Source organism: Molothrus aeneus, chromosome 10 (assembly GCF_037042795.1).
Source record: "Molothrus aeneus isolate 106 chromosome 10, BPBGC_Maene_1.0, whole genome shotgun sequence".
Taxonomy (NCBI): domain Eukaryota; kingdom Metazoa; phylum Chordata; class Aves; order Passeriformes; family Icteridae; genus Molothrus; species Molothrus aeneus.
The window spans coordinates 17782088-17808211 of NC_089655.1; the positions used below are offsets into that span (position 1 = coordinate 17782088).

At 39.1% G+C, this 26124-nt stretch overlaps 1 protein-coding gene across 14 annotated transcripts in view; it reads right to left on the bottom strand.

Annotated features, from left to right (window-relative positions):
- Positions 1-2117: 2117 nt before the first annotated feature.
- The window catches only part of ATP11B (ATPase phospholipid transporting 11B (putative)), a 65982-nt gene continuing 41975 nt past the window's right edge, over positions 2118-26124 (bottom strand). The window contains exons 26-32 of one of the 14 annotated variants that reach the window (XR_010784178.1): positions 23242-23307; positions 22863-22966; positions 22069-22234; positions 10690-10823; positions 5023-5138; positions 4316-4389; positions 2118-2919 (exon numbers count right to left, since the gene is read on the bottom strand). Coding sequence is in view for 10 of the 14 variants with exons in the window: in XM_066556385.1 (XP_066412482.1) it covers positions 10605-10823; positions 22069-22234; positions 22863-22966; positions 23242-23307 (555 nt within the window). In the remaining 4 variants the exon portion in view is untranslated. Of the gene's footprint in view, positions 10824-11555; positions 11653-13879; positions 14003-18190; positions 18277-22068; positions 22235-22862; positions 22967-23241; positions 23308-26124 lie in introns of all 14 variants that reach the window. The other 13 variants (XR_010784177.1, XM_066556394.1, XM_066556390.1 and 10 more) reach the window with 13 other exon arrangements.

Here is a 26124-nt window from a genome sequence, read left to right on the forward strand (position 1 = left end):
CTTTCTCCAGCTACTGCAATTGGCTATGCCAAAAACTGTGTGTTTTGCTGCTTTCAGTATTTCCTTTCTCAGTTTTGTGTAAATAAAAATGGGGACTTGAAATTATGGGGTGGGTGGGGTGGAAAAAAAAAGCTCGACAAGGTTATCTCTGCGTGCTGTTTTCTGTCTTGAGGGTTTTGGTACTGTTTCAGATTGATTAGTTCAAGTATGCTGTGCTTGGAGAGGAGAACTGACCTGCTTTTCATCCCAATGCAGACTTGTCCCTCAAAAAAGTCTGGGGTTGGGCAATGGCAAAATGCCGTGGTGTTTTAGAGACTCTTCCTTTTGAATGCAAGATCTTTCCAACAAAATAGTGTTGTCATCAGTTTGGTACTACATGCTTATAATTACTGTGTAATTATAAAGAAATACATAAAAACTTTGACTAATTATGTTGCAGAAAAGGGTTATTTGTGCTATCATGGCATCTTAAAAGTTTTTCAAAATGACTGAAGTTGAAAGAAACATTGATTTAACAGGGTGTTGTTCTAAGGACAAAATGCCTGGTTACAGGGAATATTTTGTATTGAAACGTGCTCGGATGTGGCCATGTGGCTTTTTCCTTTATATCTGTGTGGGGTTGTTTTTTGGTTTTTTTTTGTTTTTTTTTTTTTTTTTTAAGAATGCAGCCAGTTGCTTACTTGGATTGCTTTAATTCGTAAGTGCTTATGTCTTCAATTTGATGATCTCCCCGCAAATGGATTGATTTAATTTTGCCAAATGTCAAGAAAAAAAAAAGAAGGCAAACATCAAGTTTGTAAACTGTTTTTATACATTAAAATATGTACAAAATTAGAAGTGCCCTGATATAAAACACTTAATCTTGAGATTATATTTAGTAAAAACCCGTCATTTACATATCTCTGTAAGTTCAAAATGTAACTTCTTACAATCCCTCTCATTACCAACAGAGGCAATAAAGCTCCAGTGAAATTGCCATGACTGAGGTTTGTACTGCATTGTTTCAGTGTATTATTTGTAAAACTTATTTCTGGAATGTGCTTTTAGGGAGTGGGGGAAAAAAAAAGCATGGAATACATGTGTTCTGCGTAAAGTACAGTTCAGGGCAAGTCTTTCTTTTGGGTGGGGGAAAAAAAATCTAAAAGCTGCTCCTCCACCTTGCCTGTTGCTTGTTCCCAATGTTTACAAGTCCCACCTGGAGCTGATGCCCCAGCTTGTGGAGGAAGACACCACACACTGCAGTGGCTCAGCTCTGCCTCAAGTACAGCAGTAAAGCCACTCCTCATTGATCAACCTGTTAATAGGTAACTTATGACTTGCCTCAAAACTGTTTTACAATGAAATCTGTACTGAGACATCCTTATTTAAGAAAGATATAATTTTTTTTAAGAGTGCATTTAATAAACTTTTGTCATTCACACTTTTATTTAAATAACGTTGCCGGAAGTCTCTGTAGATTTTATTTGAGGATGGTAAATTGTCTGGGTTGGCTTTTAAACAAATACCAGTGATGCCCTGCAGGCCTCTGAGCTCTCCAGCAGTTGACCACACCATTAAATACTTGCTATAATTGTAATTTCATCTATCAAAAATAGGCCTTAGGTTTGTAAATATGAAGCTGGTTTAGTACCAACGTGTACTAAAGCAGAAGTATCTGCAGAAAATAAACACCAAGACTTTTGCTCCTAAGTAGGCACCTGTACCTCAGGCCCAAGTCTGACCATTTAAACTGGCAGAAAACTCAACACCCAGCTTCTGGAATTGTCAGCAAAAGCTGCCTAAATGCAATTTGAATGTGTTGCATGAAACTGCAGCTGTGTCTTTTCTAAACTCAGCTCTGTGTTTGTGGAATATACAATTTCAAGCCTTTTTCAGTGTTCAGAGGACAACTGGCAGGAGTCTGAGGGATAAATCAAATTAGGGTGAGGAACCTGGGAGGGTGAGATGAGGGGACTGTAGGAATTGTGTGGGGAGCGGCCCAGGTTTGTTTTCTTGTTCTTGCTGGTGATTTCTCTCCAGCCCTGCTCCTGACTGTTCGTGGGCCAGGGTGCAGCAAGCCTGATTTTGCTCTGCCATCTTTTCCTCTACCAGTTACATAATTAAAACAATGACTCAGCTAGAAGTGAAAATTTTATTTAATAAATATAATTTTCATAAACCATTTTCAAAACAACTACTGACCAAGCTGTACAAGGAGCAAGCACACAGCCTCGCTGTCAAAGGAGCAAAAATAACATGAGGCAGCCACAGTGTCAGAGGTCCAAAATTCTTTGTATTACTTATTGCTCATTTCCAGTAGGCAACACCCCTAATCTGCCTAAAATTAAGGATCAACAGCTTTTAAAAGGTACTTGCAGAGATGAAACCATTTGTTTTTTCCTTTAAAGAAGCAAGCTCAATCCCTCTTCAGTGAAAAAACAGGAGTCTAGATGATGATTTGTGATTTTTGTATACATAAACGCTGAAATCTGTCATGAGGACTGCAACTAGGAATTGTAAAAATATATTCTTTGAGATACAAATTAAGATCCTCCTGGAGCAAGGTGCGCCTCATTTTTAACCCTTTTCAACTGCATGCTCCACAGATCATCTTTCATCCTGTTGTCAAAATGTAAAAAGGGTGAGAACCTGCTGCAGTTTGAAGTAATTTCCTTGAAGACTGCTGAGGAGAGATGAATAAAGCCCCAGGCCAGGAGGTGCCCGCCGGGGTCTCTTCCAGCCAAGCCAAGCGTCGCTCTGAGCCTGCGGGAGCTGCGCGTTTCTGTCCCCGTGTCCCGCGGAGCTCTTCCCCCCTGGGGGACACGGAGCCGGGCGGTGACAGCAAAGGTCCCCGGAGGAGCAGCACTGCAGGCGGCCCTGGCAGCACACACGGCTCTGAGGGCTCTGAGCCAGTCCTGACGCCTTGGGAGCAGCACTGAGCTGAAGGGAGAGAGAAACCCATAGGAAGCAGAAGCCTGGCACGTCCCTGGCACCTCCCTGGCACATCCAGGAGCTGCCAGAGCATCCCCGCACCCCGGCCCTGCTCCTGCTCCAAAGCAGAGCAGAAACCAAACCGTGCCACGGAGAACAAACAACAGAAGCAGGGAACGTGTGAAACAACCAACAATAAAAACATTTGCAGAAAAAAATCCCAGCCCAGAGCTGCAAAGCAGAGAGTCTGGCTGGGAAATAACTTAGGAACGGGATAAAGGCTAAAATGAGGCCCTGGTGAAAGGTTTGCCCAGCTCTAGGAACGGCTCCTTTAAGCAGTGACATCTGTGTAACAATCTGTGTAAAAAAGCAGTGGTGAGGGCAGTGACAATGGTGAGGTATTAGGGATTCTACACCAAAAAAAAAAAAAAAAAAAACCTCAAAATAAGTAGTTCAAAAGCACATTTTGCTTGAGCACTTTGGAAGACTGAATTTCACCAAAATCACATATTTAGAAGTACAGCAATAGCAGATAGAACTGTGAAAAATAATTTAGGCTGCAGCTTTGAGACACTTCTAGCACTAGAAAATAATATTTTATTCCTATAAGAAATTATAGGTGCTTAATATGCATTCTAAGTTGCATAAGCTTTTCTCAAATCTTTCTGAAAATGAAAAACCAAAGTTTTCAGCATTCCTTCCTTGGAAGCTTCTGTTCCCCCTTCCCTGCTCTAATCTTAAAAAATACAGAGTGTTTTTAAACAGAATATTTACATTTTATTTTTTGTACCAATTCAGAACATCTCAGGTTTTTTTCCACTGCATCCTCTTAAAAGCATGAGTTTGGCAACTAAAATTTTCCTAAGTAACAAAACCAAACCCTGTTTTTCCCAGAGGCAGAACTGACCTGCAGAGAACATGATCCCATGGAGAAGGTGCTTCCTCATGGACACTGCACAGTAAAGTGAGTGCACACTGCTCTTGCTTTGAACTACAAACATCTGCTACAGGCTTTTAGGGATTTCAAGGCTAAAAGGTAAATAATAAAACTTTTCCTCCCCATAGCAAAGCCTCCCCCACTCATTCACATTTGCAGTGGGGGGTCAATGCCAGCATTACACTGAATTTTTAACTGGATTTTTCAGTTTCCCTCATAAAGGAGTCTGCACTGTGCCCAGGGCACAGTGAACTGGCTCCTACACTTCAGCTATCAAAGAAATACACAAAATCTTTCTTCCTTGAATAGGAGCATTTTTAAAAGATTTGTGATATCAACACAAAACCCCGGTGACTTCCACACAAAATATTTTTCACACCAAAAAGTCTGTCCTCAAGCAAACCACATCTATGCTCTTACTCAATGAGACATTACTGACTTAGATTTACTGCAAATAGAAAAATATACCTTGGCCGAGGGATGGATTCTTAAGTCCTTCCTGAATTGTTTAAATGCAAGTTTCTTCGGTAACCTTACAAACACTGGGAAAAGGGAAAGCAGGGGGAAAGGGAGGAGAGGAGATGGAAGGTTTTAAAGAAACACATCATGAGTGCAAATTACTCTTCAAATACATGACTGTGCTGCTTTTGTGCAAATCTACTCAACACACTGGTGTGGTAAAAGCCAAAATACATCACCCACAGAGCTGGGCCAGTGGAAATGCTTGGAGTGGGGCTGCTCCCCTCACACAAGGAACAGGCTCAGGGCAGGACACACGAACCACATGGATGGATGAGGGCACACGGTCACACACACTGACAGGACAATGCTGTGCCTGACACAGACAAGCACTGCTGAAAGGTGAAACACTCTGGTTGAGGTGGAAAATACAGCTAAACAGCAGATATCTGATTAGAGTAGTAAATAATTCTGTATTTCCTAGGTATCCATGGCAGCATGAAGACTCCTAGGAAAAGAAACTACTAGGAAGAAAATTACTATTTTAAACCCAGGTTTAAGATAGATATGAAATATAAAGGAAGTTAGAGGAATTGGTGAAAATTAAGTGTATTTTGCTACTACTGCAGATCTGGAGGGGACTGGATGGATTATTGCCTCTCCAGCTGGATCCAGGTGTTCAGCCCCATGCAGTGGGGTTAGTCACATGTTCATACCTGCTGCATGAGAAGACAAGGCTCAATTTTAGTGTTTCTTCATCCCCTGGGCACTCGCTGGGGGGATCTAGTGCACACTGACATTTTCAGCCTCAAGCTTCACTGCACTCAGGCATCTGAAGACACGATACAAAAATGCACTATGAATGCTGAATTAAACACTCATTTAGAAGGAAAGTTTGCTGTATTTTGTTCCTTCTTCTTGTCTCGTAATTTATTTTTAAAGCTTCTTAATTTCTGAACTGATCTTTACCTGTAACAGTGGGAAAAATCCCTTGTGTGCTGCAAGTTCAAGTCACTAGAAATTTAACAATGAAGTTGCAATGACCATTTCTTTCCTAGGCAGATGTTGCCTTGAGCACTGAGATCTTGTAAACTCCACGGTACCTACAGCCTTCAGGTCTGAGAGAAGCTGCCAGGCACTAATGCAAAAAACAAAGCTCTAAGAGGAGAGGTGAAATAATCCCAGTTAAAGTCATGGGCAGGAAAATGAACAGCAGAGCTGGTTATAGGTAAGGAACATCTGAAGGATGTGATCCCTGGAAAGCGGGACCTGTTCCTTTGCTCAGTGAATTTGGGATGACACTCTCCTGGCAGCAGCCCAGTTACAGTCAGCCAGGTTTGCAGCAGCCCAGATTTACAGTTTTCACCCAGAGCTAATTTTAAGATGGATCTTTACACTTTTAACTGTCCGACAGGACAAGTATTCCAGTTATTGATGGGATGTCACTGTCAGAGGTGACAAAAGAGGGTGTCCTGGAGCAGCAGCACTTTTCCCAGTCCCCAGCCATGAACAGCTCTGTTCTAAGGCACCTCCACTTCATCTCCCACATCCCAGGACAAGCAGTGGGTTCAGCCACCCTGGCTGAGGGAACAGTGAAATGTTGCTGCTCCCCAGCCCCCATCATGCAGACAGGTCTGTACTGGGACAGGGAGGCACCTGCAGGATGCACCACCCAGAGCTCCAACTGTGCAATTTGTTTTTATTGGCATACTTAGGTATCAAAACATTGCCATCAAGGTCTCGGATCCTTCCGATAGACGAAGATAATTAAGCATTAATTATATCTTCAAAGTACAACGTGACCGAATATAAATACATGAAAAAGAACAAAACATGCAAAAATTCCCCAACTTTAAAAGGATTAATGATTCAAAAATTTATGCTAGTGAGACTTCTGCTCAATCTGCCAATTCTTAACAAATTTTTCCATGTCAGGATCCAGAACTGTTAACAAAACATACAGGGCATAATAAAAGATGACTGGTTTCTGAATTGTACTTTAGGAGAACAGTGAGCTGTTATATCCCTTATTATTCCAAATTGCTGATTTGTCATAGTTAAGTGTTTTTCAAAGCAATGGCTAATATATTAGCCACTCATACACCAGCATAAATATTTGAATTGCGTTTAACTCTCAAAAATTACTAAACTGATTGCTTATAGAATACAGTAACTGTCCACAGAAGTAACAAAATTGATTTGCAAACTGCTAAGATAGCATCTGCAAGACAGCTCAAAATGAATGTGTGTTTAAAAGGAAGGGTTGTCATTAAAAACACAACTTTTAAAAGTTTAATTGCGCAGATTCAAATTGATTCAAATTGGATCACTCTAATTTGGGAGGAGAAAGATTTCTGTCATTGCCCTATAGGGACATCTCCAGTATTTAATGTAGGATTCCAATCTGCTCATACAGCAACAAAAAGGATCAAATGGTCAGAGGTAAAAGCATTCCTTAAAAAAAACCCAAAAAACCAAAAACTTATTTAGCAATTTGTAGATATAATTAGAAAAAATCCTGGAAGCAATTGCAGTGCAGATTTTGCCAGGCCAGACAAGCCCTGCCTGGACTCAGGAGTCCTCTGGGCTTTCCTAGGGCAGCGCCGGACACTGAGCTCGCCTCAGCACCTGCTACAGGTGTGTGAGCACCACAGGGCTTCCACAAGGCATTCAAAAATGTCCCTGTCAGCAAGTGGCTGAGTCCATTGTGGAGAGAGTCAAGATGCTCCTGTCGTTGGCATAGAAGGGATCCGTTGAACTCCATGATCTAAAGTAACAATAAAAAAAAAGTTTGGCTGACTGGGAACTTGTATTTGTACTGGGAGGTGAGGAGAAAAGTCTATGAGAGCAAAAGATAGAAGTGTTACAAGAGCAGGCAAATTTACCTCTTTAAAGGACTAATGCACTAATTTCATGTAGGTACCTGCAGTTCATTCAGACCTTTGGAAACAGAGGCCAATTCATGCTTGCTGTGTAATCAGCACACAGCTACAGCTATTTTTCCATCACTCTAAATTAAAACAACCAGAGGTTTTTATGCCTATTTTGCAGCTGAAGTTCTAGTGCTGTGCCTCAGGAGGCTGGGAATGCTGCCTGTGCACAGAGGCACCATGAGGCTGCTCCAGCAGAGCCCTGTGGAGCACACAGCCAACCTGGGAACCCAGCACAGCCGTGTCCCAGCAGGAAACCTCCACACTGCCTGAGCCTGGGGGAGGCAAAACTTATCTACAGCCAGGAACCTGTTCCATCCCTTCCTCTTACACTTCAAAACATCAGGGAACCACCCCTGCTGTCACAGCTGCTGACTCAGAGGGGTCTCACAATGTCTTTCTCTTGATTACTGCTTGGGAAGAAATCCTGTTCTTGGCTGCACAGCATTCTAGGACGGTATGGGAAAAGCTGAAAAAGTTTGGAAGGCAGGAAATAAAAAACACAACGAGCTTATCCTCCAAATTAGGCTCTGTCAGAAATCTGCTGTTTCTTTAGAACTGTTCCATCCAGTGCCTTGACACAAGAACCACTAATGGGAGACCCAACAATTCAGCAATGATTCCTACTGTACAAGTGATGTATGTGATCCAGCATTCTTAATATTTTAGTGACTGACAAGTCAACAGACAATTTAATGGAACAGACAGACAAAATGCATTTTAACATACCACACCACACATTTTATATTCTAACTGGCTAATGAAGTTATAGAAAATACTTCTCAAATACATTTTACAAGCAGTAAATTAAGCACAAGAGACTATATTCCTGTGGCCCACTACTCCAAGCATTTGTATCACTTTGATTCATCAAAGTTTTTATCAAAATTTGATACAAGGTTTGATTTCATGTTATCATATTTGACAGAATATCATATTTGACAGAATATCAGGAGCAGAGAATACAACACAAGCTGCCTACAGCAATGTTATTTAAAATAGTGCTCTTCATTCTACAGCACTGGCACAAACAACATATTCATCAGCATCACTTCAATCAACAAAAATAATTTGCAGCTACTTCCTGGTTGAATACTTAGCTGTTTTATAGAGTACAAGTACTCAAAAGACCATCCTGTTGGGGACTGCACAATCTTCTGGAGATTTAGGTAAAAAACAAAGCAGCTCAAGCTCATGAACAAAGCCTGAACAATTTTAAAATCACCCAACAGTTTTCTTAGTTGTACCTTTGGCATTTCACAACTTGTAACTGCTCCATGTGATTTAAGCAATTAGTAATTTTAAAAAATGAATAAAGACTTTCTCATATTAGCAAAAAAGTTTAAGGGAGAAAATGGTCCCTTGACTTTTAGACCAGGTTGTCAACACTGAGTGGAAGGAGCTGAAATCATTGGAGAAAATAAATATGACTGACTTTAAAAAAATCTCTCTTGTATTTGTACTGTACATAAATTTAAGTGAAACTAGAAGATTGTTCAGAGCAATTTCAACCAGAGGCAGATGCAAAATCCACAGAACTTCAAGCCCTTAGTGTAGCACCAAGATAGTTTTGCATATTCCTTGAAATTAATCCTTATGTCTATGTTCTAAGAACTCTAAAATAATTTGGCCAGATGGAACTTCATCTGAAAACTACATGAGGTAAGCAGAAAAGAAACCTAACAAAAAGCAGTCTTGAAAAAACTGTTTAATATTCTGTCAAATATGAGTTAGTTTCAATAAGTATTTTTAAGTTCTTAAGGAAAGAAAATTTGAGTGGAACAAAGAGAAAATTGTAAAACTGCAAATACATTGCAGAAAACAAAACACAGAATACCTACCTTATAAGAAGACTACAGGTTACTAAGGCAATTGTTAACTAACAATCTGCCCTAATTAGATAACAATAAGTGAAACAAACTAGCATGAGAAATTCCTCATTTGGAAAGCACAGTTTTACAGAGAAGTGAAAAACACCCCAGAAAGTTAGAGCAACTGCTACCAAAATGTTGATTTTTAGACCAATTAAATGCTCACCTTGTAGATTAAAAATTCTATTAAACCGTTTATTTTACACATCATGCCCGCTTTCTACACACCAAGGTTGAATTAAAAATGTACTTAATAGCAACAGTTCATTTTTCATATGGAATGAAACTTCTTGCATACTCATACCCTAGATTTGTAGAAACATTGAATAAATTTCATAAGCAAGCCAGAAGAGAGAGACTGACTGAAAGCACAGACACCGTGTTCAACACAAGAGTTCCAACAGAGATGAGCTACAGACCAGGCAATACCTAAAGGCAGAATCAGAGCTGACAAAGCTGTCAGGGTAAATTACCCACACGAGATTTGATACCCAATGAATGATATCACAACCTTTAACTGAAAGAGACAAAGTTCTTCAAATACAAAATGAGTTTCCTTGAAAATGTGTGAAGTTCAGTGTTTTCAGGTTTGCCTTTTGACCAATGAAGGACCATGATATCATTCAGGGACAGAGATTACGATGTACAAAAGACTATTTTTATTTCTACCCCCAAATATTTCCATATTTGTTTGCTATCCCTCTTTGTTTGGAAATGGGGAGATGGCACATGAGAGGATTCAGTAGAGCTCCTCTTCCAGTTGGGCTGACTGCAAGAGCAATGTTGCTCTGCAGACATGTTCAATTACTCAACATGCTTTCACCCCACTGACATTTGTTTCACATGTGATTTGTGAAGGAAAGATTTATTTAGCACATACTTTGGAATGGCACACATGATTTTGACAATATACCTTCTGGAACCCAAAAAACATTGAAAATTCTTAGAACCTGAAGACTCTGTTCTGTCAATCACTCTGATTTTAGAAATAGATTATAAAAGTTATACTACAAAAATATTTCATCTTCATATCAATCAATGGCTGAAAGATTTAAAGGCTCTCCTCCTAACAATGAAGTTAGATTTAAGGGGGGGAATGTGAGCCTTTTGTATACCTTCAGGAGTAATGCAAGCTCCAAGGTAAATATTTGGAGGTTGTACATCAAGAACCAAAGGGAAAAGTCTTTCGACTTTACAAACAACTCCTGATTTGTGAAGGCAAAAAAGTAATCATAAAAAGGAAAACAAAAACAGGAGCAAGGCTTGATTTTCTAAAGAGAAGAATGTACAAATCAAGAGAAATTACGATAGATACAACACAAGAGCTTGTAAAGCCAAACTAAACACTTTAACAGAAATCTTTCGAAAACTGGTTTTCCCCTCCCCATCCCAAAAGAAACCACTCAAAAAGAAACAAGAAGCTAATCTTTTAGGATGAAAAAAGTACAATAAAGAGTTGCATTTTCTACTAAGATAAGCAAAACCTGCAGCTGGTTTCTAGACATCTATTGCTGCAGGCTCATCGGGTTCCAGTTTATAGGAGAATCGTCTGCAGCAAAGGCTATTGAGAGAAATGCCACACCTGTTGACCCGGGTTGGGCTACACCTTCCCATTAGTCGTTCCAGCATTCTTCTAACAGATGTGCATGCTGTTTCCCCATCTGAGAAGCAGCACATGGAGTCCAAGCAGTTGATACCTGAACCTGCCTCAGTAAGCTGGAAAGAAAAAAGAAAAAAAGAAAAAAAGAAAAGAGGAAAATCAGTACTCACAAATTCTAGCAATGAAGATGTTACCGAAAAACACATAGGAAAGCAGGTTTTCTTAGCTAGAGTGTTGAATATTTTTCAATTTCAATTTTATAGGAGAACTACAATAATAATATTACCACTCCCTAAGGTCTACATACTCTAAAATTTGTTCTTCCCAAGGTTTGATTGCAGCCTTGTTGAGCGCACGGAAATGGTCTGGCACCGCATCTGCCCAGCCCTGGAAATTCCCTCCACCAAACCCCACAGCAGAGCACATGCACTTCCAGCTGGGATGCCTTGATTTACCTACAACAATTTCTATCAGCTCAGCCCTATTTTAAAGGAAATTTATCAAGACAAAGCTTCAGGCTGCAGAATACAACACAGCAACTTGGTCCCAAGTAATTCTTCCTCAATGCAACTTCCTAGAATAATTGACATTATATCACTACCATATATATCCTTGGCTTGGTACAGAACAAAAGCACATTCCTGATTGTGTGAACATGGTTTATCCAAAAGCAAACAAGGCTGATGTCAGAAAGGTTCAGTCATGTTCATGCCAGCATAAAGAATAATACAGCATTAGCATAATAAACTCTTTCAAAGCACATGTTTTGTAGGTGAGGAAAAAAAGGAATAAAAGAAATAAAATGAAAAGAAAGCAGCAACAGATGTATGGGTGTAATTGCCACCTACCAGTGTGCTCCTCTACAGCACTGCTGCACCAACTGCAGCATAACTGGAATCTCCTGCTTCTGCAGAGAGAATATCCTAAACTGACTTCAGTACCATTCTAAAGAGAAATAAAAATGTGAAGTGTGGGGATGCTTTTAAATTTAAACTCTCCATGAGAGCATCCTGTCAAACAAATGCTAAACACAGAGGCTGAACTTTACTCTCTCCTCACACCAGGAGAAAGAAGAATTCTGGGAGGAGGCATCTTAGCCCATGACAGGACACAGCTCACACTTAAGACCTTCCCACAACTTTTCATTGTGACACTAAAGGTCACTGACTGTTGTCTGAAGATTCTGTTTTTGAGCCCGAATTTATTCCACGCCACCCACAGTTGCCAAAAACTGCAAGGAAAGCAAAGAACCTCAAGAGTTCCCTATGGGAATGGTTTACTTTGAGTGGAGACACTCTTTTTCCTAATTCCCCCAAACAAGCAGCTGGACACATTTATAGCTTCACAACAGAGGAACAGCCTACACAACAAAGAAGAGGCAGCTAACAGAAACAAGAGGCTTTTGGAAATACAAGAGAAAAATCTCAGCTGGTAGGACAAGGAGGAACACACGCAGAACTGGTGTTTGTTTCCATGCACCTTTTCCTGTGCCTGCCCTTCCTCAGCCCTGTGCCACATTCCCCACAGCCCCTCCAGACCTTCCCATCACACCACTCATTGTGATGTTCACAGAACTGTCACTCAGCAGCTGATGGAGTGTACAGGATTCTCCACAAACTGAGCCCCTTGATCCTGTGGATGCTGCACCTCAGAGGCTGTGGCTGAGTACAGGCAGAACACACTTTGACTCACACACTCATCTGGGGGGGTCTTTGGGACACAGAAGGAACATTTACTGTCACAATGAACTTCTGTACCTGACAGGCAGGAGTAGAAGATTTGCAAGTGACAGGTCTGAAAGGGGTTCTGGTCAAAAGACAAACAAAACAAAACACATCTCAACAGAGCCTGAGTCCCTGAACACCCTCATGTGATGACCACCATGACTGGTCCCAACTGCAGTGCCACAGAAGATACCAGAATCAGGAACTGCACACTTGGCAGCACTGCAGTACCAGCAAATATGACCCTCAGAGCCACCTCAGACTGTGAGTTGTGACACAAGAGATTACACAGAGCAGAAGGAATTCCCATTTGGAGGTCAGCAGGCAAACCCCCTGCTGCAGATGGAGAGACCCTCACAGCTGTGGCCACAGCAATACAAAACTGTAACATTGCTACACTCAGGATTTCAAACAGAGTATTTAGTTCATCCATTATGCTCAAGCAGGCCTTCAAATTTACTGCAGAAAGTCACATTACAGTAGTTGTATGCTGGATCAGATGAACCAGAGCATTTTTTTCCTTAGAATCTGCTACCCTGAGAGCCAGGAGTCCTGGATATTATCCAAAGACTGCCAGAAAGAGGAACCAAGAGTAACCCAAACAAGCTTCCAAGGAGCAAACCCTCAGCTCTGGATTTTGGAGGTCTAGTGTCTCTTTTTCTGGAGAATCTCCTTTATTCTTCACAAGTTAGATACAAAAAGCAAGGATCATGCTTGAACCAATGCGTCTGGAAAAGTTAGTATCACTTTTTTAAAAAATAGCAAATGAGACCTTACATAAGTCTGGAAACAACAATTCTTTTCTAGCAAACTCACAGTTAAGTGTAAAGAAATGCTGTGAGAACATTAAGGACAAAAAACCTAACTAAATTTTATATGTAGATATACTGTTTATCATTGCCCGGTGAACACGGATTTTTCTATTTACATCCACTACCTGGAAGGAAGATACATATACTAGAAAGTCTCTTTTCTCACTTTCTCTCTGTGGAGGACAATTATGGTCATAATTTTATACCAAAGTAAAACCTAGCATGGCAAGGCAGGAAGGCACAATGTTCCCTGGAGACCTGAAACAAACCCTCAGGAAACACAAGACAGGAGAGACAATGCTTTAAAAAAATTAATGAGTGTAGAGAAATACCAGATATTATTAATATTTGGGTGGCAAACAAAGTATGTTCATAAGGTGAGATCTGGAATCTCAATAAACATAATACTTCATATGAGAATGGCCCACTGGATGTAATAAATCAAAAAGCAACTGAGGTGCAGAATTAAAGAATGATTGAGCTTGATAAAGAAAAATAAAATCAAATCAACATTCTATGATGCAATTTTTCTTGCAGATATCAAAAATATGGGTATTTTGGAGATGGCTCAATGACTGTCTCTGTATGATATATGTAAATAAACACACACACATTAGGGTACAGTGGGAGTACTACCTAGTGGAGGTAAGAACTGTCGGGCAGGCAAGATGGGTCTAGCAGCTGCCTACTGTCCTCCCCTCTGTGCCTGCTTTCAGCAAAGTCACATGCTGAGCTGACTGAACCCTTATCTTCTTCCATCTGGAAGGACAGAAAAGCAACAGATCTTATAAAGCACCATGCTTGCATTGCTTTAAAAGTTACCATTGTTACAAGAACTTTCACAGGTCTGGTCTTGAGAGAACAAGGCAATTTACAAGGTCAAGAGGCAATTTTTATTTTTGGTGGATCAAATGTGGTTTATCAGCACCCAAGTTTTAAGTGTTTGGCCTTCTTGTGCTCTACAGACTACAAGGAAAAACAACAAATTTGGAATCTAAAATTTTTAAGAGATTTTGGAGTTTTATTTGTTTTCCCCCTTCTAACAGAAAGGACCATTTCAGTTTGTTTGTCTTACTTCAGGTTATTCCATATGTCACAAGACAGACATTTCAACCCAAGATTTAATCACACTGAGAAGTTGGGACTTTGGGGAATGGGGAATGTGTTTAATCCTGTACACCAAGCTAAGAGCACTGCAGGGTATTCTCCTGAGCCCAGGTCCCAGCTGCCAACATTCTGATGCCACATGGATGTTTTAGAAGATTGATATGAGATGGTTATTACTATTCCACAATTAAGTTAAAGCTTGCTCCCTACTGTAAATCTCACCATCTTTAACCCTTAATATACTGTATACCAAAATCCCAAACAATTGGATTTAAAATTTTTAAAGAAAATATATAGGAATGTTGATGTCTAACAACTTCACTGCCATGATGTTTTTATCACTTCTTTTTCTACTCTTTTTTTCATTTGATACTATGTATCAAATGAACCTGCAAAGGCCAAATTATTTCATTATTTCAAAGTCATTAGACCAAGGTTTCTTCAGGTAAGTAGTATGTGCACTTTGTGACTGAAGACAAATCTAAAATGGTGCATTCTTCCCTCATTTCCTCATCTTCCTGTGATAGAGTCTGTGGATTAGCCAACAGATCAGCACCAAGCTATGCTAACAGGTCTGTAAAGGAAGAGATCACCCTTGATCAAAGTGCAGCACATCAGGGTGTTCTGGCACTCCTCACTAGTGGGAATTCATGCTTCCAATGGGACAGTTTTCTTGGAAATTGCATGTTCCTTACAGAAAACATAGGCTGTAAAAGGAACACGGACCCCTCTGCTCTTGACTCAACACAGCTGGGCTGGGTCAGACCTGAAAGCTGTAGGGAGGAATCCTATGGAACAGGAGCTGGAGTTAAAAAAATAGACAAGAAATGAAGGCCTTAAAGGCAGGGCCTGGAGCTCTGGAGACAGCTAAAGAGCAGATCTGGACTGAGATGAAGGGAAAACCAGGCAACAACAGACTCATGAGGCTGGAGATGGGGAAAGAACAGGGTTTGGCTGTGACAAGGTAAATGCTCCAGAGCCCCGGATATAACACTGTGCACTGACAGCCTTCTCTGTAAATAAAACCCTTCCGGGTGTCTTACATTTCCCCAGTTCTGGGTACAGTTCATAATACACTGTCCAAAGGTAGAAACTCTGTAAACACAGTTAATCCCATCAGTAAGTAGAATCAAAACATCTGTCCAAGCAACACATCTCAAATGTGGCTTAAGATTTCTGACAGTTCTTACAAAGCACAGGACATGTAGACATACATGCACACAGAACACTTTCTTTACAGATAAAAACGTGGAATGAGGTACAGTGGGACCCAGTTAGTACCCTGGTACATATTTCACACATTCTAAGAACAGAAGAGGCAGCTATGAAGGAAAGCAGTGCTCTGCCAGACTCCAATGAAGCACAACACCTGCACCTGCCTGTGCTGCCTCATTTCCTCTTCATCCCACGTTCCAAAAGGGACAGTAAAGTTCAGAGGCAAGACTTTAACAGGCACAAAAGACTGCAATTCTGACTTACAGGAATCACCCCCACACTTAGAAGATCCCCTCAAAGATCCTGTACATCACCAATGTACTCAATATAAACTTGAACATTTTTTGCACACTGTGAAGCCTACAGAAACAAAAAATTATTGTAACATCATACTTCTCTTTTAATTTGCATTCATAAAATAAGTCTTCTTTTGGTCTCAAGAGAAGAGTAAGCATTTTGGCAGAACAAGGCATAACTCAGTTTAACCTGGAGTAATGCTCCTTTTGAGACTCTTAATACATATTTACAAACAACAAAAACCTGCCAAAGTCTGTTCATCAACCTCCATGCATTCTGCAGTCACAAAGGATGCAATCCCTGGGTGGGCATGTACAAATGAGATGTGACAGATTAGCTGCTTTACAGCTACATATTCACCAGGCAGCTGTTTTGTTTCATGCTCCCACAATTTTCCTTGCCTTCTTTGCCCTGTTGCTTTGGGAAAACCACAGAAGCCAACTCATGCTCTCCACTACAAATTAGATTTTATTTAGTATAGTGAAGTGAGTAGTTTCTGTCTATCAATTGATGTTCCTTTTCACTGTTTTAGGCAAGGATCCACAGGATAACTTTTGAACTTTGTCTGAAAAGTTCTGTCCGAAGGCAGAAAAAAGAACTAGAGAAACCTGAATCTTTCTTTGCTTCTTGTTGCACTTTACAAGCTCAACCGCACATTAGAAAGCAGCTAGTGCTTGTACTTCAGGTACTATCAGATACTCAAGTGCAAAAGTTCTGACTTATAAGAGAATTGGATTTCCATAATCATTTGTTACTCATGGACAAAACAGATTTCCCCTTTTTTCAACTCTTCCCTACGTTTAATATGAAGAAAATTGCTTTACACTAGCAAAGATTCTCCTGGTTTTAGCATTTTAATGGCTACAGTGCTGCATTCCTAGACAGCTTTATTTTTCTTTGACCATCCAGCTGTATAACCATTAAGATGTGTTTAGTTTTTGAAATTTTAGCAGAATTATAAAACCTTTGGTGTAGCTATGATGTGTGATGTAATTCACTTTAATAATTAATTGAGAAAATAAACTTACACTTATCCACAGTTTTTAAAAGGTAACTTGATAAACCAAGATATCTGATAAACTAGGAATTTGAAAAGCTAACTTGTAAAGGCTTTTGCAGAAGAACCTCCCCAATATATTGCTAAGTTTAACAGCTTTCAAAAGCTATACTCTACTTTGCCTGTTTTAAAGCTATTAACTGCTGAATTCAAAACAAAACAAAACAAAATAAAACCAGTCCACCACTATCCCCCTGGGTGTTTGGAAATCCAAGGTGTTGTGTTTCACACTGGGGTCACTAACAACACAACACAATGGCCATTTCAAGTTTTGCCTTGTAAAGTTGTAGTGCACTCTCAGAGGAAATATAAAACTTTTCTCTTTTGGTTTAACAAACAGATTTAACAATTAAGTCCCTAAAATATAGGTTAGTTGGTTCTCCTAGGCACCTATTTGCACATTTTTAACAACAAAGTCACCTTGAAAAATATTTAAAAGAATCAGATCTTTGCATTAATTCTTGCTGTAGGATGTGGAATTATACAGACTGAGACATTGTTGATGTATGCTTAAGTCTTAAAAAAGAGAATCAGCATTTGACAGCATTTCATTTGCTGAACTCAGTGCATTTGAAGAGTTGCAGAATCATGTTTTACCTACACAGACACATGTATGCTTTGATCTTGTTTTGAATAATTTTCTGGGACTTTGTAGCCAAATGCCTTTAGGAATATGTATCTATACACATTGAAAACAAACAGCACTCACTTTATAGCCGCACAAAACAGACACAAAAAGCCTCAGCTGCACAAGGGTATGGACGCACCCAAGCTTCAAACATTATCTGCTCTTTTGACACAATTGAAAGCAAATTAAAATGGGCAAATAACTTGCAAGAAATTGCTGCCTGAAGTACATGGATTTTCCTGTCACAGCCTTATAAAGCTGAAATTATCCAGCATGCAAAATGCACTGTTAATTTTTATCATAAAGAAATCAAAAGCATTATAACCATGCTAGAAACTACGATTATTTAAAAATGGATGCAAGAACAGCTGATCTTTATTCTGGAAGTTGAACATCATGCTAGGGATGTTTTTTCCTTTTAAAAAAACAAAAAAACGTCCAACACATGCTACTTAGGAGAAGCATTTGGCTCAGAAACACAGAGCAAAGCCAAGAAATCACCAAACTGAATGTTTCTGCACTACATGTATTGCCCTCTCACCCCACTAAAATATATTCATGCCTCTTCCCATCTCTCTCAGCACTGGTTAGTTCACCTTAAGCATGCATAAGAGTTGATGAGGAACTGTCCCTCCTACTCTACCTAATTTTGCTCAGCTGATTCCTGGCCCTGGACAATGGCTGCAGTGCGATGAACTCGTCACTTAAAGCAACTCTGTTGGAGTACATCTACAATTGGACAGAGAAGGGATGGAACATACATGTCAGTAAGTAGCAGCAGTAGTTTTCTAAGAGAAAGACACAGGACAACACATTGTTATTTAAGTGGAATACACATCATATACAGAACACAAGCCTGGTACCTTCAAGACAGCTCCTGGGACCATCACAGCCAGTCACTGGCAGGACCATTCTTAAAGTACCTTTGCTTTCATGCTGAGAGAAAAGGCCTACACACTTTTACATCTGTGCTTTACCAGACACCTTCATTCTGTATTGATTTCTCCCCTCAACAGTGTGATTTATCTTTACTCAAAGATTTATATTTTGATTCACATTTACCTTACTGTCCAATTCCTCCTGTATGCTTCTGTAACAGATCTATATTGAGAAATTGCCCACAAGCTACTTCAGGGCAACTGACCTCAGTGAAATATAAGATGGCTTTTCTTTAGGCCAGCAAAAAACCCTTGAAACCAGCAAAACTAAAATAAAATACAGTAACACACATTCACCTTAAGTGCATTAAAGAACATAAAGTTAACCAAGCTCATCCTCTATAAAAGTCAACTCATGCTTGCCTGTCGAATTTTTAATTTTTAGTTTCCTAAAATGAATGCCTGAGATTTAAGCTGCTGTTAAAGAACAATATTTACATTTAAAAGCCTATCAAATTTCTCTCTCATATCAGTTAAATTTCTCTGCTCTCTAATGAAAAGCTTAGCTACATTTAACACCTAACAGATCAGAGGCAATCTCACATTTGATGCTATCACCTTATACTAACAAAAAGATATAAAATCAAGGTGAATTCAGAGCACTAAGGTAAGTCACACACAAAAAAATTCTGAAAAATTAGAACAATAGGGGCCAGCATTTTCAGCTGAGAAATGTGTATTTTGCTCATTGTTCCTGGGATTAGGTTGGAATATAAATGATGGCAGACAGAAACAAATAACCTAAAAAGCTGCAATTTAAAAACAAAGAACTAGGGCATGTAAGAATTTATCTTGCCACAATAAAAACACAGTAACTGTAAACCAAGCTTTTTCTTTCCCCCATATGAAAATATACCAATGTAGTCCTACAATGAAAATGAATAATTAAACATGTTCAGTTATAGAGAGGGTGTACCTACACAATGAAAAATAATTTTAAAGGACAATATACAAAGTTCCAAAGTTATTCCTTCAATGACTTCCATAGAATTCATTAGCATCAGTCATCACCCTTAGCATTTAGGACAAAGATATTCTCCAAACCCTTTCTATCTGAACGTCAGTCTTCCTTTGCTTGGGAATGGAAAGAAAAATACTTACTAGGAATTTTAAACAAAAATTATGAGGTATGATGATAAAAGAAGCACTCTGTCACTTCTTGACAACAAATGTGCTAAGCTGATCATCTGCTCCTCTTCAGTTACATCCACTTCCCCACTGCAAGAACAGTGAATTGAATCCAGTGGAGTTGACTGTCTCATTAAAGCAAGAGTAGGAAAATCTCAACAGATTAAACCTCAAGAAAGGAACAAAGAGGTGACTTCTTTTTGCAAATACATTTGTAGCTATAATTTCACTATCAGACACACAAAGAGAAACCACTGGATGGATGCTGAAGAACTTCTTCGAATCCCATTTCAGATACCTTGACTTTGCAGCATCAGGAATTAAGAATTTTCAGAAAAAAGACAGTATTTCGGTAAACAGAGACCTCAGTGCTGACTCTGTCAAATGCAAAGTAGAAAGCAAATAAGAAAAAAGATAACTAATAGAGATGCACAAAGCAAAATCCCCATTGCCAGGAATCAAGCTATAGCCACAGGAAAGGAGTTAGATATTCATCAAGATTCCTTCTTAAAAATAAAAAGTGTTACTATGTCTTTGACTGCACAGCTGTAATGGCATTAAACTGAACCAAAAAAATCTTTAGAAAGGAGTCCTAAAGCAAGAGAATGTAGCAGGAACCACATGGATAAAGGCAGGAAAATCCATGTGGCTTTTAGGGTTTTAATTCAAGCACTTCAAGAACATGAAAAACCTCAAGAACCACACCAGTACCATACCACACAGCAAGAGGTGATGTACAGCAAGGAAGGAAAGAGAGTGTTTGATAAATACTACCACTAGTTTTTGAACAGATAAGAAAAGGTAAATATCATTACCTACAGACACTCTAACCCAAGAAGACCAGTAATGTGCAATCCAGAGCCTTACCAGGTCTATCTGAACAGTCTTATGAAAGCCAGTGGTTATTTACTTTGGCTTTTAGCTACTAAATTCCAAGACAGGAAAAAGTAGCCAATATTGCAATTTTTGAAAGGGACAAGTGGGATATTTTGGCTAGCAATAGGCTTATCAGCATGATGTTGATCCTAGGCAAACGAAGAGAAGGTCTCACACGTTTGTTTTTTTTTTAACACACACATTAGAAGGGTAATATAATTTAATTAAGTCAATGTGCAGTTACATCAAAGTAATTACAAGGTTAGATGCTAAAGATTGCAGCACCGATGCAGTGCAGTCAGCAGTTCTGCATGGCACAGAGCTCAGTGCCACTTGCATTAAGCAATTGGGACACCACAAAATCCACCTGGCACACAGGTGGACAGAAAGCTGCTGAGATGTTTCAGACCATAACTGTGCATGGGACATCTCTGTCAGCTGGGTTCTTCGTACACTTTCACTATTTTTGGCCCTATGCTAATTGATCTCTCATCAATGCCCGAAAAGAAACCAACATCACCACCTGCAGATGTGTTAGAAGATGCAGAAGACAACAGGTTATTGATGTATGTGATTCTGTAATCTGAATGTAGCTGGGGACTCATCATTTCTGTACTTGGCACTGATGTCTGCTGTACTGGAATATTGGGTCCACTGGTCAAATCCAAAATTCAAAATGAGGTTGAAGAAGGGTGAAAATTACAGGAGAAACACAAGAATGATGAGAAGACTCTAAAACAACCTTTTTGACTGAAGATGCAAGTCCAATCTACCTATCAGTGCTAAAACTAGCTTGATCACAAAGCTAACTGTGAATAAAACACAAATTGTAATTGAGACCTTCTCAGTTTAGCAGAAGAAGTATAAAAAGATAAAATGTTGAAAACTGAAACCAGAGAGACAGTTACTATTAGAACAATAGGCCAGGATTACTTCTTAATAACTGTCTCTAAAAAGAAGAAAACACTCAAAGATATTTACCTAAAAGACAATCTAATCTCACCAGAATGTTTTAAATTATTTTTTGTAGGCTGTGTCAGGCAGAAGGGAGATTCCATTACCACAGCAAAACTTAAGACCTTGTTTATGAATCTGTGAAACTGCCACATAGGTAATTAGTTTTAATTACAGAATCGACAATCAAATGTATAGTATATGAAATGATTGAGATTGAGATTTAAGAAATACTAATTAAAACAAGTTTTACTAAAGTAATTTTTACAATTATTGTTTCCATCACATTTTAAGAACTATTCAGTGCTAATTAGAGCAGTAGCTTCTAATACTTCTAGTACCTAAAGAAAAAGTAAGTTACCATCTATAAAGCACTGTAAAAATGTGCAGTATGATCCTTTCATACAGCTGCAAGCTGAGATGCAAAAGACTGACCCCTTCAAATAATTATATTCTTTTTATTACCAATTACTAAACATAAACATTACTGCCTTGTAAAATGGTGTCCTCACTTTCGTAATTTGAAATTAACAAGTGTATTTTGAAATGAGAACACTTCTCTGCACATGACAGCAATGTAAGAGGGTAACTACTGGTCAAGTTGGATACAAAAGCATAACATTACCTGAGCTTTTTCAGTACTTGTTGGTTGCAGATGTCTGTACAGCACTTTCTTCACAACATCAATAAACAAACAAGCAACTACTATGAGGATTATGGCAAACCAAGCAGAACCACTTGACAACAGTTGAACAAATACAAAGTACATGTCCTGGGTATGTAAAAATGGCCTGAAAAGTTAAAAGAAGCAGCAATTACTAAAAACTTCTAGGAACAAAAGTACAGCACAGGCTGTCTCAAGTGTATCTTATTTTACATCAAGCAGAGACACTCAGGATGCAGAGTCACAACTGCACCATGTCCACGTGAAGTCCAGCAACCTGTTGGACCTGACCTGCCAATGAGCTCCAGGGAATGGGGGTACTGAACTTTGGAGGAAAAGGTTCTGATTTAATTTTAAATTGTGCTGCAGAGAATCAATCACCACTCTACCTCTCCAGACTCGAAATTACAAGCAAAAATACTTCACTTTACTGATTCAAATCCCAGCATCTTTATTTCTGTTGCAATTATTCACCTAGTACATAGCACCTTGGGAACCTAGTTACTTCTTAAAAATGCCTTTATAGTTACAGGCTGTCAGAGAAAGATACTGTGTGTCCTTGAGCACAGGACAGCACAGCAGCACTTAAATTTTTCAAAGACTCACCAAAAGCAAGTGGCCAGTCTAGATTTAAAACCTTTTTACCACAAACCTGTCACAAAATTCAGAGCAAGATGGTAGAACATAATTTTTCAGTGTTTTTTAGCTTCATTGATATTACATGTGATAAAAAGAATGGGGGGAAAATCACTTACCAGATAATTCCCCCATAAAACAAGGAGAATATGAAATAAAATACAATGGATCCCCAAGTAACAAAATGGTTTATCCATGTCCAGAAGTGAGTTTCTAGTGCCATCTAAAACAGAGATAACTTCAGTGAGCTTCTGTTTTCCACTTCAGAGAAAATTATAAATACCAGTCAGAACACACTTATGAACTTCCAGCCCAAACACTAAGTATTGTTGTAACACACAAAAACTGAAGAAAAATTTCAACCACTGTTTAAACTAAACATAAAAATCACTTATCTGGAACCCTCAAGAATCAGTAACTTTGGAATCCATTTTAAATTACTGCTTTATTACATATTTGCCTACACATCCAAGCCCAAAGAGCAGTGTGATATCATACCTTCATCGTAACAGTTATAACCATAACGGTGAAGACCAAAGTACCAAATGTCCAGTTCCCAAACATCTAAGAAAATGGCAAGGCAAAAATCGTGGAAGAAAAAACCATCAGTTAAGGGCATTCACAGTAAGGTAAATTCTTCTCAAGTCAGCTACACTAAAGAAATAAGACATAAGCTTGTGACAAGTAATCATCATGAAAAAAGCAAGGAGGATACAACACAAACTACTAGAAAAAATATGGGTTATGATAAGAGCATAAATAACAACCCTCAAGTCATCTTTCTTCTTAGTTCAAAATAAATCACCACAAAGGCTACATGAAATATGGGGGGAAAAAGGCCAAAAAAGGAATATGAAATGATAGGGAAATGAAGACACCAATTTGATCAATTCATTATTAGTGTCCAATAGAAATGAAATATTGGGTGGAAGGTATTCACTTTTAAGTGCAAAACAGTTTTCAGTTTAAACGCTTCCAGATAATTTTAAACATGCAGCATCAAATGAAGGTTCACTTTTAACCCCAAGCACGATTATACAATTCAAAAATAATGGTGCCATTGTATTTTACTAAGAAAATTCTAAGGAAAAGACACTTTGTTTCAAGGCTAATAACACACAAAATTCAGCTCTAATTCTGAAACACTGAAATCTGTCACTTTTGTATTCTCTTGTGCTCATAAATTAAACTATCAAAACTCTGAACAAGGTCTACAACAATAAAATCTCAGCTCTGACAACCAAGCAGGGATGCTGAGATTGTATCTATCTACACACATGCTACTCGGGGCTGCCATTCTACACCAGGTCCAGCCTGGAACTGGCTGGGGGATCACGGGGAAGATTTTGCTGTTTCACAGCTGGTTTTGCCACTGGCAAACTGAACAATGACCAAATCCTCAACTCTGTGTTTACTGGCAGCAGACTAAGCAAGCAAGGAGGGAGGTACCACATGCAGACAGGCAACCAAGGTCATCCTAGAGCTGATGTGTCAGTACAGCACAGGGGCACGGAACTGGGATTCACACAGTTGTAGTTCTTGTTGCAGAGCTCTGACAAAAAATCCCAACAGCCTGAGGACAGATCTCACAACTGCTTCTCTCATCTATACATAAGGTACAAAACAGAGGCAGCCATGAGTCCGGATTTACTGATCATTTTAAAGATCTTTGTGATAACATGACTTTTGAAGCCTTGGATTTACTTGTCCCACCAACAGTAATGGTTAACAAGTAATGTGCTTATTGTTAACTGCTGCAATATTCATCTTAAAAGTAAATTTAAACTTCTTCTCCTGAGTGACCTGTGAAAGAAAGTGTCTTTGCTAACACTGCTCTCAATGGTCACAGAGTTAGAATGCAAAACACACACAGGTTCTTGCCACCATTTTATTTTTGAACACATTTACACTGCGGATGCTGCATCCTTTAATCCTATGAAGTAACAGATACAATATCTTGTATCTCCTCCTCTTCTAAACTCTTACCATTTGCCTGTTAGGTTTCAATATCTGACGACATGCACAGCATGAAAAAGGGGGGAGAAAAAAGAACTAAAAGATCAAGTTGTTGCACAATGTGTTGAGGTAAGCCTAACAAAGCACCAGCATTACCAAAGTATTTACAGTCTCTTCTATTCTGCTGTGCTCTGAACTGAGAACTTGGAATGGAGACGTGAGGCCTTGCACTAACACTACCTGTACCACACATCTGTACAGGTGATCACTTCTTGAGGACTTAAGAAAGCACTTCAGCAGCACACAAAATCCTCTTGCTCTTAATTTTGGCTTTTTCAGGCACACATTAAATTTGCAAGAAACTATGCAATGAAGATATTTCACTGCAACACAGTTCTACCAGTTCTAATCAACATCTTTTAGCAAACACAGAGAGGCAGAGTAACTAAAACCCAGAAAAACCTTAGAATTCATTCAAAGTCATATCACATAAGAAGCTAAAGGGCAGCTGCCAATCCCCCAAACCAAACAGTTGTTACTAAATACAATGGGAGAAGTCTCTTCCTAGCCCGTGGACATTTACTAAGCAATTCTGAAGTGTGGTGCTTTGACAACTGAAGATGGATGCACCACACACACTGATTCATAGTCTAAAATTACCTCATTACAAGAGTCCTGAAGGACCTTTACCAGCTCAAAAGAATCTCAAATCCCACAGCTTGTAACAAATGACAAGAGAGGACACACTCATGCCTCAGCTGGAAAGAGACATTTTAGTCTAAAGCACAACTATTTTAATATTCTTATCAATCATCTGATGATGGAATGGCTGCTCCAGGTGGCTGCACCACTCCCCCTTCACTGCTCCTCCCTCTGCCTGCAGCCCCTCAGGACCATTCTGTTCCCTGCCTGAACATCACTGCATTTCTGACTAAACTTCCTGAGCTCACACCCACTCCCTGGCACCAGGTGACACTGGGAATTCAGCAGGATGCTGCTTTTCTCCCTTGTGCCCTAACTTGCAACTCTGCCAAGCATTATGAGAATTGGCAAGTTCTTCATGCCAGTATTAAGTATGGCATAATGAGAAGGAAGTGTATTTTTCCATTACTGCCCATGTTTAACAAGGGAAAAATCAGTATCTAATTGTTTTAAATTGAATTAAGTAACTCAGAACCAAGGAAAATAAGGAAACAGACTTGTAATGGTTTCATTCAAGCTTTAGAGTTTTTTGTAAATGATTCTTCCTGTGAACTTTAACATCTTTAAAATAAAAAGTGTCAAATTTGGGTATGATGATTTCATTAAGGTATGGACTTAAAAACACTTATTGAATAAACAGCATAATTTAAAAGTAGCTTGCACTAAATTTAGAAAAATTCAGAGTAACTAAAATAACATTTTCAGGAGAAGCTTTAAGACTTT